Raw genomic sequence first — 11,930 nt, 5'->3', positions numbered from 1 at the left:
CCATAGGGTGCCTCGGTAATGGCACCCTATTCCCTGTATAGTGCACTACTTAGGGAATAGGGTGCCATTTTGGACACAGACATACTGTTTAACTTGTCTGAGATAGTGTAAAGACCCTCGATGGGTCAAAACCACATTGCAGTATTTACACAGCAGCTATTTTTCTGTATAAAACAAGGTAGCCTAGTGGTTAGAGTGTAGGGACGGCATGTAGCCTAGTGGTTAGAGTATAGGGACGGCAGGTAGCCTAGTGGTTAGAGTGTTGGACTTGTAACTGAAAGGTTGCAAGTTCAGATCCCTGACCTGACAAGGTACAAATCTGTCGTTCTGCCCCTGAAGAAGGCAGTTAACCCACTGTTCCTAAGCCGTCATTGAAAATAAGAATTTGTCCTTAACTGACTTGCCTGGTTAAATAAAGTGAAGTGTGTGTGCAGATGCTATGTTAATACTATGACAGATTAATCTCTTAAACCTGTTGTTTATGAAACGTGACAATACATTTTTTAAAATTGATTTTATTTGATTATCTAACCTCACGATCAATCCTTTCATTCATTCACATATTTTACTCAGAACATGACTCCAGAACGGTGACAGTTTTTAATTTCTCTTTTCATAAAAAATATTTAATAAATATTGACTTTCAAAATATTGCCAGAATTGCAACATCAACACATAATACATCCTCATAACACAAAGGTGGAAAAAGGAAATGAATGAAAAAGGACAGGAAATGAATGTTGCCATGATCTCAGAAAGAGAAAACATGTCCGTCTTTATAGTTGAAACAGAAACTAAAGAAGTCTTCCGGCAGCACACAACCAAGCAGGGTCAATGTTTCAGCTAAATTGACTAAATAGTTGTAAATAACTTACTTGAAAAATCAACTTGAACATTGTCCAATTGGGTCAACACAACCAAAAACACAAGTTTTATCTTTCCTCATTGTCCACCGTTTCTAGATTTATGAAATATAACGTATAATTAATTACAATTGAGTGACATTTTTCCTTCCTAAAAAATAATAAAGTATGTTAAGCAGTTTTTCCGTGTTTTAACGGTGTGGGCATATAACGGACATAAAATATATTCATGTGAGTCGACCGCAGCCAATAAGGAAACAGGAAGCTTAAAAATAAAAAAAATAAAAATGTAACTGTTCGTTTGAGGTGTTTGTTCTCTCCCAAATGGCACCCTATTCACTTTATAGTGCACTACTTTTGACCAGGGCCCATAGGGAATAGGGTGCACTACTTTTGATGAGGGCCCATTGGGTGCCATGTGGGACAAGATATACTTGACAACATTATCTGGGTGGAAGTTAGCTGGCGAATTGATGTTGCTTCGTAGTATAACCCCTCAAGAGTCCCAGGGTCCACAATTCATAGTGCTGGTATAAGGATCAGTTTGGCCTTTTCGGATAATGAATACAATTTATATGAACAGGCAGGACCTGATCCTAGATCAGCTCTCTTATTCTGTTTGTGCCATCTTGCCAAATCATGCATGCAATGGATTTGATAGCACAAACCGATCCGGGACTGTTGACCCTCTACCATTCAAGTATGATTGGGTTACATCCCAAATGGCACCCTATTCACTTTATGGTGCACTACTTTTGACCAGGACCCATAGGGAATAGGGTGCACTACTTTTGACGAGGGCCCATAGGGAATAGGGTGCCATGTGGGACAAGTCCTGGGTCTAGCTATGACTTTATGCGTGATTGGCAGATATACTTGTTTTCTGAGTATGTGATTATGAGTGACTTAAGATGCTGCTAAAGGATTTTTGTTCAAATAGTAGTCACAAGGAAAATGTCTGCCACTACACTCAATCTCTGAATCGTTTTACAACCCAAAAGCAACCATTTATTTTGTATTTTGTTTTTATTTCTTCTTCCCCTCTAGCCTGCAAAGTCTAAGCAACAATGGTAGAATCATAAACTGTAGAATCATAGAATCAACAATGGACACTGTAGAATCATAAACTGTAGAATCATAGAATCAACAATGGACACTGTAGAATCAACAATGGACACTGTAGAATCAACAATGGACACTGTAGAATCATAAACTGTAGAATCATAGAATCAACAATGGACGCTGTAGAATCATAAACTGTAGAATCATAGAATCAACAATGGACACTGTAGAATCAACAATGGACACTGTAGAATCATAAACTGTAGAATCATAGAATCAACAATGGACGCTGTAGAATCATAAACTGTAGAATCATAAACTGTAGAATCATAGAATCAACAATGGACACTGTAGAATCAACAATGGACGCTGTAGAATCATAAACAAAACAACAAATATTTCAGGCAAAAAAAAAAAGAAGCATTTTTTTGGGGGCATTTTGTAAAATAAAAAACATGTTCAATATCAAAAAAACAAACTAAGCTGTCAAAACCTTACATCTAGAGACAGAACATATAAATAAAAAGGAATGATATCTTAAGGCTCTTGATTATTATTTAAGTTAATAAATCAAATATACACAATGATTAATAAAAAATAAATGTACATATCTACACATTCTAAACAGACACAAATTCTTCATATTGCAACTGCTGACATCGACCCCACCCGCCCAAATAAATCATTCTAAAGTTGTATTTATTTTTGGTTTAATTTCATGACATTGTTATGAAACTGAAAAGGCAAACAAAACTAGTTTATACCTACTAGAGAGAGAGAGAGAAATACATTAAACCAATGCGTGTCTGAAATAGCCCCCTATTCCCTACATAGTGCACTACTTTAGACCAGGGCCCATAAGGGCTCTGCTCAAAAGTAGTGCGTTATTTAGGGAATTAGGTGTCGTGTTGAAATGTGAAAACACAACACCCTCTTATCCTGCCAACCAAAGCAACCTGCTCTGCCAGTGTGGCCAGCTAGCATTAAATGATCAGGAGCAACGTCTAAAACAGCAACCTACTCCCTACAATGTACACTTGGCCCATAGGGCTCTGGTCAAAAGCAGTGCACTAAACAGAGAACAGGGTACCACATCTGACGTACCATTTATTATATCCAAAATAAAACAACCTTGTAGTCACGGAATAATGACGTAACAGTTTAGGAACTACAAAACTACAAATCCCAGAACACCCCCTGGTCCTCTTCTGCATGATCAAAGGCTTTGGTTGCACGGCAACACTGTCCACAGAACGTGTCAGAAGGACCACGTTGCCGGGGTGACCATAAAGTCCAGGAAGGGGAATTCTTTACACAGCGTTTATTTCCTTGCCTCCAATGTCACTTCCTGCTATACGATGTAGTCCATCCTGTTCATGCTGTGTGCCGTCTCCAGGGCTCTGTTGTCCTGTTTATTAGTCCAGTGTTTGGAGCTGGGCTGCACCGGGGTCCTGCCGTCCCCTTCGTTGGGCCCGTTGGCCCCCAGGCCTCCATTGAAGCCCCAGTCTTCCCGCTCCACCAGTGTGTAGGTGGGTTGTTTGGCTGGAACCGCAAAGCGTCCTTTGTTCCCCATATGTCTCTCTTTATCGTTGTCCTCCTCCCCCTCCGGGGGGTGGTGTGTCCGTACCTTGGCGATGATCGAGTTCTTATCCTCGTAGTCCTTGATGGCCACCGATGTTGTAAGATGGCCGCCGCCTCCGGCGTGTTTCTCGTTGATCGGGTTCTTGATCTGGTTGAGCTGCTCACGCACATTGTTGGTTGTGTTGTCGTCGGTTGCCGCGGATGACAAGGTTCCGTTGCCATGGTGACTGCCATGTTTCCGACGGCGACGCACGCAGTAGAGGAAGACCGAGACCAACGCCAGGATCCAGAGGAGAATGAAGACAGAGGACAGCAAGGGTACTAGGTAGTCTGGATAGGAGAGAAACAGGAATTCATCAACCATTTCATTGTCAAGAAAGTCTGTCCTAAAATATAGAAACGTCAACATAAAGACTGTTTCCTCATAATAAAGGTTATAAACATCAACATAAAGACTGTTTCCTCCTCCTAAAGGTTATAAACGTCAACATAAAGACTGTTTCCTCCTACTAAAGGTTATAAACGTCAACATAAAGACTGTTTCCTCCTACTAAAGGTTATAAACATCAACATAAAGACTGTTTCCTCCTACTAAAGGTTATAAACATCAACATAAAGACTGTTTCCTCCTACTAAAGGTTATAAACATCAACATAAAGACTGTTTCCTCCTACTAAAGGTTATAAACGTCAACATAAAGACTGTTTCCTCCTACTAAAGGTTATAAACGTCAACATAAAGACTGTTTCCTCCTACTAAAGGTTATAAACGTCAACATAAAGACTGTTTCCTCCTACTAAAGGTTATAAACGTCAACATAAAGACTGTTTCCTCCTACTAAAGGTTATAAACGTCAACATAAAGACTGTTTCCTCCTACTAAAGGTTATAAACATCAACATAAAGACTGTTTCCTCCTACTAAAGGTTATAAACATCAACATAAAGACTGTTTCCTCCTACTAAAGGTTATAAACGTCAACATAAAGACTGTTTCCTCCTACTAAAGGGTATAAACGTCAACATAAAGACTGGTTCCTCCTACTAAAGGTTATAAACGTCAACATAAAGACTGTTTCCTCCTACTAAAGGTTATAAACATCAACATAAAGACTGTTTTAGGTTATAAACGTCAACATAAAGACTGTTTCCTCCTACTAAAGGTTATAAACGTCAACATAAAGACTGTTTCCTCCTACTAAAGGTTATAAACGTCAACATAAAGACTGTTTCCTCCTACTAAAGGTTATGAACGTCAACATAAAGACTGTTTCCTCCTACTAAAGGTTATAAACGTCAACATGAAGACTGTTTCTAAAGGTTATGAACGTCAACATAAAGACTGTTTCCTCCTACTAAAGGTTATAAACGTCAACATAAAGACTGTTTCCTCCTACTAAAGGTTATAAACGTCAACATAAAGACTGTTTCCTCCTACTAAAGGTTATAAACGTCAACATAAAGACTGTTTTTCTAAAGGTTATAAACGTCAACATAAAGACTGTTTCCTCCTACTAAAGGTTATAAACGTCAACATAAAGACTGTTTCCTCCTACTAAAGGTTATAAACGTCAACATAAAGACTGTTTCTAAAGGTTATAAACGTCAACATAAAGACTGTTTCCTCCTACTAAAGGGTATAAACGTCAACATAAAGACTGGTTCCTCCTACTAAAGGTTATAAACGTCAACATAAAGACTGGTTCCTCCTACTAAAGGGTATAAACGTCAACATAAAGACTGTTTCCTCCTACTAAAGGTTATAAACGTCAACATAAAGACTGTTTCCTCCTACTAAAGGTTATAAACGTCAACATAAAGACTGTTTCTAAAGGTTATGAACGTCAACATTAAGACTGTTTCCTCCTCCTAAAGGTTATAAACATCAACATAAAGACTGTTTCCTCCTACTAAAGGTTATAAACATCAACATAAAGACTGTTTCCTCCTACTAAAGGTTATAAACGTCAACATAAAGACTGTTTCCTCCTACTAAAGGTTATAAACGTCAACATAAAGACTGGTTCCTCCTACTAAAGGTTATAAACGTCAACATAAAGACTGTTTCCTCCTACTAAAGGTTATAAACGTCAACATGAAGACTGTTTCTACTAAAGGTTATGAACGTCAACATAAAGACTGTTTCCTCCTACTAAAGGTTATGAACGTCAACATAAAGACTGTTTCTAAAGGTTATAAACGTCAACATAAAGACTGTTTCCTCCTACTAAAGGTTATAAACATCAACATAAAGACTGTTTCCTCCTACTAAAGGTTATAAACGTCAACATAAAGACTGTTTCCTCCTACTAAAGGTTATAAACGTCAACATAAAGACTGTTTCCTCCTACTAAAGGTTATAAACGTCAACATAAAGACTGTTTCCTCCTACTAAAGGTTATAAACGTCAACATAAAGACTGTTTCCTCCTACTAAAGGTTATAAACGTCAACATAAAGACTGTTTCCTCCTACTAAAGGTTATAAACATCAACATAAAGACTGTTTCCTCCTACTAAAGGTTATAAACGTCAACATAAAGACTGTTTCCTCCTACTAAAGGTTATAAACGTCAACATAAAGACTGTTTCCTACTAAAGGTTATAAACGTCAACATAAAGACTGTTTCTAAAGGTTATAAACGTCAACATAAAGACTGTTTCCTCCTACTAAAGGTTATAAACGTCAACATAAAGACTGTTTCCTCCTACTAAAGGTTATAAACGTCAACATTAAGACTGTTTCCTCCTACTAAAGGTTATAAACGTCAACATAAAGACTGTTTCCTCCTACTAAAGGTTATAAACGTCAACATAAAGACTGTTTCCTCCTACTAAAGGTTATAAACGTCAACATAAAGACTGTTTCCTCCTACTAAAGGTTATAAACGTCAACATAAAGACTGTTTCCTCCTACTAAAGGTTATAAACGTCAACATAAAGACTGTTTCCTCCTACTAAAGGTTATAAACGTCAACATAAAGACTGTTTCCTCCTACTAAAGGTTATAAACGTCAACATAAAGACTGTTTCCTCCTACTAAAGGTTATAAACGTCAACATAAAGACTGTTTCCTCCTACTAAAGGGTATAAACGTCAACATAAAGACTGTTTCCTCCTACTAAAGGTTATAAACGTCAACATAAAGACTGTTTCCTCCTCCTAAAGGTCTCGCTCATCTCTTCTGTCTCCTCTCCCTCACTCCATCTCTACTCCGTGCCAAGTTCCAAAACATCTCCACATGAATGAAATCCTGCAGCTCAAGGCTGTTCGCCCTGCATTCCATTAATGATAAAGAGGACTGGACCTACGAGCCCTGGTCAAAAGTAGTGCACTTAATAGGGGATAGGGTGTAATTTAGGACTGGTTTTTCCATGAACGTGTAGAGCAGGGGTGTCAAACATACGGCCCGCGGCCGGAACGCCCCCAAGGAGGTTCGATCAGGCCCGCAGGATAATTTGAAAGTGGAAAAAATGCATAAAAGACATGGAATTAATATTTTTAATTCGCTGCAATTCATGGATTATCCGCTAAGGGGCGCACTCTTTCCATCAGAGTAGAAGACAAGCCGCATCACTGAGACAGACTGAAAACAGCAGATGGTTCAATGCGCCATCTGCTGCTTGTTACGACGTTGTTAATATCATTAGCCAAAATGTCGTTATCCAAACGGAGAAAAGTAGATAAGGAGTGTAGAATTTTCAAAGAAAAAATGGACCACGTCCTATTTATTTACAGAGATGCACGGAAAACCTTTGTGCTTGGTGTGTTTGCAACAAGTTTCGGTATTGAAGGAATATAATATTCGACGCCACTACGAGACTCATCACAGCGAAAAATATGACGGCTTGCAAGGACAACTGAGAAGAGATAAGATTAACGAATTGCTGGCGGGTCTGAGGAAACAGCAGTCAACTTTCATCCAGAGCCGAGAAGTCAGTGAAGCAGCGGTAAAAGCCAGCTACCTAATTGCTAGCGAAATAGCATTAGCATCGAAGCCGTATTCGACGGTGACTTTGTTAAACGATGCATGATGAAGGCGGCTGAACTTGTATGTCCCGAGAAGCGACAAGCTTTTGCCAATATTAGCCTGACGAGGAATACTGCAGATTTGAAGGGCAAATTTGCCTCTGTAGGTCTGGACAGATTTTATCAGTATCTACTACCAGGGTACCCCAAATTAACAGCCCTGGCTGCTAAAATTTTGTGCATGTTTGGGACAACCTACCTTTGTGAACAAATTTTCTCAGTGATGAATATCAATAAAACAAAAATCGTTCAAGGCTCACAAACAAGCACTTAAATGACATTCTGAAAGTGACAGCTAGTCAGGACATGACACCTGGTGTTGATGCACTTGTACAGGCCAAAAGATGCCAAGTTTCAGGTACAAATACAAGTCCAGACTAGACTAACACCTTTAAAATGCTGCCTTAGATACTGTTTGCATTGAAAGAATACAGCTCTGTGAAGATGAATCCTTACTGTGGTGATTTAAAAAATGTGCACTTTAATGTTAGTCAGCAGCTTCAAAACAAAAGTTGTGTGATGGAATTCTACTGTTCATACAACTCCATACATTTTCAGTATGTATTGTATGTGTATGTATGTTTCATGTATGAAGTTTACAGATTTACAGGACAGGCGAACACTTTCTTCATTACACATTTAAAATCACTCTCTTAGTTTGTAAGGTGTACCAGGGATTACATTTAGATTTTATATGCGTATGTGTAAGTGGTTTAAAAAATTCCTTTCTTTAAAAGTCTCATTTAATCTTAAAGTGCATTACTATATTTTTCAGTACCAATTAAAGTTTTGTGCCTTTGTACAATCAGTGGGATCAGTTGCAATGCATATTTGTGAATGATAAAAGTAAATTGCACATTTGTCTAAGGAAATATGAGGTGTTTCATGAAATGTTTTGTAAAAGGATAGTTCATTAAATTTCAATATTTTCCTAATGTTCTTGTGCTTCTTTACACCAAAACAAAGGAAAGACATGATATTTTGGTTATTTATAGCAGAGTATGGTATAATTTTAATGGTCCGGCCCACTTGACATCTCCCTAGGCCGTATGTGGCCCACGATGCGAAATGAGTTTGACACCCCTGGTGTAGAGGGTTAGAACAGTTCCTCAGTTTCAGTCCTTTTCATCTCTTCCTCATCTCTTCCTCATCTCTTCCTCATCTCTTCCTCATCTCTTCCTCATCTCTTCCTCATCTCTTCCTCATCTCTTCCCTCCTTCCTCATCTCTTCCCTCCTTCCTCATCTCTTCCCTCCTTCCTCATCTCTTCCATCCTTCCTCATCTCTTCCCTCCTTCCTCATCTCTTCCCTCCTTCCTCATCTCTTCCCTCCTTCCTCATCTCTTCCATCCTTCCTCATCTCTTCCATCCTTCCTCATCTCTTCCATCCTTCCTCATCTCTTCCTCATCTCTTCCATCCTTCCTCATCTCTTCCTCATCTCTTCCTCATCTCTTCCTCATCTCTTCCATCCTTCCTACTACAAGTGTGTGCAGTTCGAAAGAGCGACAGACTGACGAGAGACCAACAGAGAGACCAAGACAGAGCAAGAGACCGAGACACCAAAAGAGAGACCAGCAGACCGAGACAGAGAGCAAGAGACCGAGACACCGAAAGAGAGACCAGTAGACCGAGACAGAGAGCAAGAGACCGAGACACCGAAAGAGAGACCAGCAGACCGAGACAGAGAGCAAGAGACCGAAAGAGAGACCAGCAGACCGAGCCAGAAAGCAAGAGACCGAGACACCGAAAGAGAGACCAGCAGAGAGAGACCAAGACAGAGAGCAAGAGACCGAGACACCGAAAGAGACCAGCAGAGAGAGACCGAAACAGAGAGCAAGAGACCGAAAGAGAGACCAGCAGACCGAGACAGAGAGCAAGAGCAGCCTGATCTTAAACAACAGTTGTGGTGCTTACCAATTTTCCTGTGTGTGTGTGTGTGGCTGTGTGTGTGTGGCTGTGTGTGTGTGGCTGTGTGTGTGTGGCTGTGTGTGTGTGGCTGTGTGTGTGTGTGTGTGTGTGTGTGTGTGTGTGTGTGTGTGTGTGTGTGTGTGTGTGTGTGTGTGTCTGTGTGTGTGTGTGGCTGTGTGTGTGTGTGGCTGTGTGTGTGTGTGGCTGTGTGTGTGTGTGGCTGTGTGTGTGTGTGTGGCTGTGTGTGTGTGTGTGGCTGTGTGTGTGTGTGTGTGTGTGGCTGTGTGTGTGTGTGTGTGTGTGGCTGTGTGTGTGTGTGTGTGGCTGTGTGTGTGTGTGTGTGTGGCTGTGTGTGTGTGTGGCTGTGTGTGGCTGTGTGTGGCTGTGTGTGTGTGTGTGTGTGTGGCTGTGTGTGTGTGTGTGTGTGTGGCTGTGTGTGTGTGTGTGTGTGTGTGTGTGTGTGTGTGTGTGTGTGTGTGTGTGTGTGTGTGTGTGTCTTACCTGGTTATTTACACATTCTCATATTGCCCTTTTGAAGCTTTGCCAACTGTGTGTGTTTTCTATACCTGTTCGCACCTGTCCATGTTGGCTCCCTACAGACGCTCCCCTTGGCTACAACCTTTCTAATGTAGTGTACCCTGCGAGCACAACCCACGTGGCATTATGGGTCTCTGGCTACAACCTTTCTAATGTAGTGTACCCCTGCGAGCACAACCCACGTGGCATTATGGGTCTCTGGCAGCGTTTGGAACTCCTGATGTGCAGTCAAGAACGCCGAGTTCATCTCAGCCTTTAGCTGCACGTCAGTCCCTTTGACCTTCTGGCCCTGACGGGGACACGGATCACCCCTGGGAACACTGCTAGTCCAGCTGCTCTCTCTTCACCCGACTTATGTTTTCTCTCATAGTCGCAGATGATCTGGTAGTCGGAGATGATCTGGTTGTCGGAGATGATCTGGTTGTCGGAGATGATCTGGTTGTCGGAGATGATCTGGTTGTTGCCGACGGTGGCACAGGGCTACTCATTTCTCCTAACTGGAGATTTTCTCTTTTCTCTCTCTGTCACCTGTCCGTCGCCTCAGTTGAATTCCATGCAGTCACTGTCACTTGTCCACTCATGCTCAACACTGTCATCTATCGCCCACCAGGTGTCTTTGGAGACTTCCTCAATGAACTTAACACCTCGATCAGCTAATTTCCTGACGATGGCTCACCTCTCTTCGTACTTGGCGACTTCAACCTCCCGACGTCAACCTTTGATTAATTTCTTTAAAACCCCTCCTTGCCTCTTGACCTGTCCCAGCCCCCCTGTCCCAGCCCCCCTGTCCCATTCAGCCCCCCCCCATTCACAAGGAAGGCAATGTGTTTGACTTCATCTTCACTAGAGGCTGTTCTCCTGCTAATCTCACTGCAACCTCCCTCCAGGTCTCTGATCACTAATAATATGCCATTTAGCAGACGCTTTTATCTTACAGTTGATACATTCTACGTATGGGTGGTCCGGGAATCGAACCCACTTCAAGCGCCATGCTCTACCAACTGAGCTACAGAAGGACCACCAGTATCTATCTCCCTGATTCTGCCTCGTCGACCCTACTCTCCTCCCTTTCTACATCCTATGACTCGCACTGTCCCCTTTCCCCCCCGGCCCGGCCCTCCCCTCCTGCTCCGTGGCTGAGGGACTCATTGTGAGCTTACAGAACAGGGCTGCGGGCAACTGAGTGAAAAATGGAGGAAAACTAAACTCAGCCTATTGAGTCCACTGGTCTCACTCAGCCTATTGAGTCCACTGGTCCCAATCAGCCTATTGAGTCCACTGGTCTCACTCAGCCTATTGAGTCCACTGGTCCCACTCAGCCTATTGAGTCCACTGGTCTCACTCAGCCTATTGAGTCCACTGGTCTCACTCAGCCTATTGAGTCCACTGGTCTCACTCAGCCTATTGAGTCCACTGGTCTCACTCAGCCTATTGAGTCCACTGGTCTCACTCAGCCTATTGAGTCCACTGGTCCCACTCAGCCTATTGAGTCCACTGGTCTCACTCAGCCTATTGAGTCCACTGGTCCCACTCAGCCTATTGAGTCCACTGGTCCCAATCAGCCTATTGAGTCCACTGACCCTCCCTACCTTCAGGCTATGATCAAACCCTACAAGCCCAACCCAAGCACTTATCTGTCCTGGTACCTCAATGGTGGAACCAGCTTCCCCCTTTAACTAGGACAGCAGAGTCCCTGTCCATCTTCCCCCTGAAGCTAGGACAGCAGAGTCCCTGTCCATCTTCCCCCTGAAGCTAGGACAGCAGAGTCCCTGTCCATCTTCCCCCTGATGCTAGGACAGCAGAGTCCCTGTCCATCTTCCCCCTGAAGCTAGGACAGCAGAGTCCCTGTCCATCTTCCCCCTGAAGCTAGGACAGCAGAGTCCCTGTCCATCTTCCCCTGATGCTAGGACAGCAGAGTCCCTGTCCATCTTCCCCTGATGCTAGGACAGCAGAGT

At 42.1% G+C, this 11,930-nt stretch overlaps 1 protein-coding gene and 1 long non-coding RNA gene across 11 annotated transcripts in view; one reads left to right on the top strand and one right to left on the bottom strand.

Moving 5' to 3' along the window:
* Positions 1-586: 586 nt before the first annotated feature.
* Positions 587-11,930, bottom strand: part of jag1b (jagged canonical Notch ligand 1b) — a 132,916-nt gene continuing 121,572 nt past the window's right edge. For 2 of the 3 annotated variants that reach the window (XM_052496081.1, XM_052496086.1), the window contains exon 26: positions 587-3,836. In XM_052496081.1, coding sequence (XP_052352041.1) covers positions 3,277-3,836 — 560 coding nt within the window. In that variant the 3' untranslated portion in view covers positions 587-3,276. The remainder of the gene's footprint in view (positions 3,837-11,930) is intronic. The other variant, XM_052496089.1, reaches the window with a different exon arrangement.
* Positions 4,651-6,598, top strand: LOC127915733 (uncharacterized). 8 transcript variants are annotated; one of them, XR_008091867.1, is made up of 6 exons: positions 4,689-4,790; positions 4,984-5,099; positions 5,264-5,338; positions 5,779-5,983; positions 6,104-6,219; positions 6,302-6,598. It is a non-coding gene; the product is annotated as an uncharacterized LOC127915733 (long non-coding RNA). The 8 variants fall into 8 exon arrangements; XR_008091879.1 differs by lacking the exon at positions 5,264-5,338 and having other exon boundaries at positions 5,820-5,983; XR_008091883.1 differs by lacking the exon at positions 5,264-5,338 and having other exon boundaries at positions 5,779-5,942.

Source organism: Oncorhynchus keta, chromosome 3, assembly GCF_023373465.1.
Source record: "Oncorhynchus keta strain PuntledgeMale-10-30-2019 chromosome 3, Oket_V2, whole genome shotgun sequence".
Lineage (NCBI taxonomy): Eukaryota > Metazoa > Chordata > Actinopteri > Salmoniformes > Salmonidae > Oncorhynchus > Oncorhynchus keta.
The sequence above is the reverse complement of the archived record's forward strand: the minus strand, read 5'-3'. Positions and strand labels throughout refer to the sequence as shown.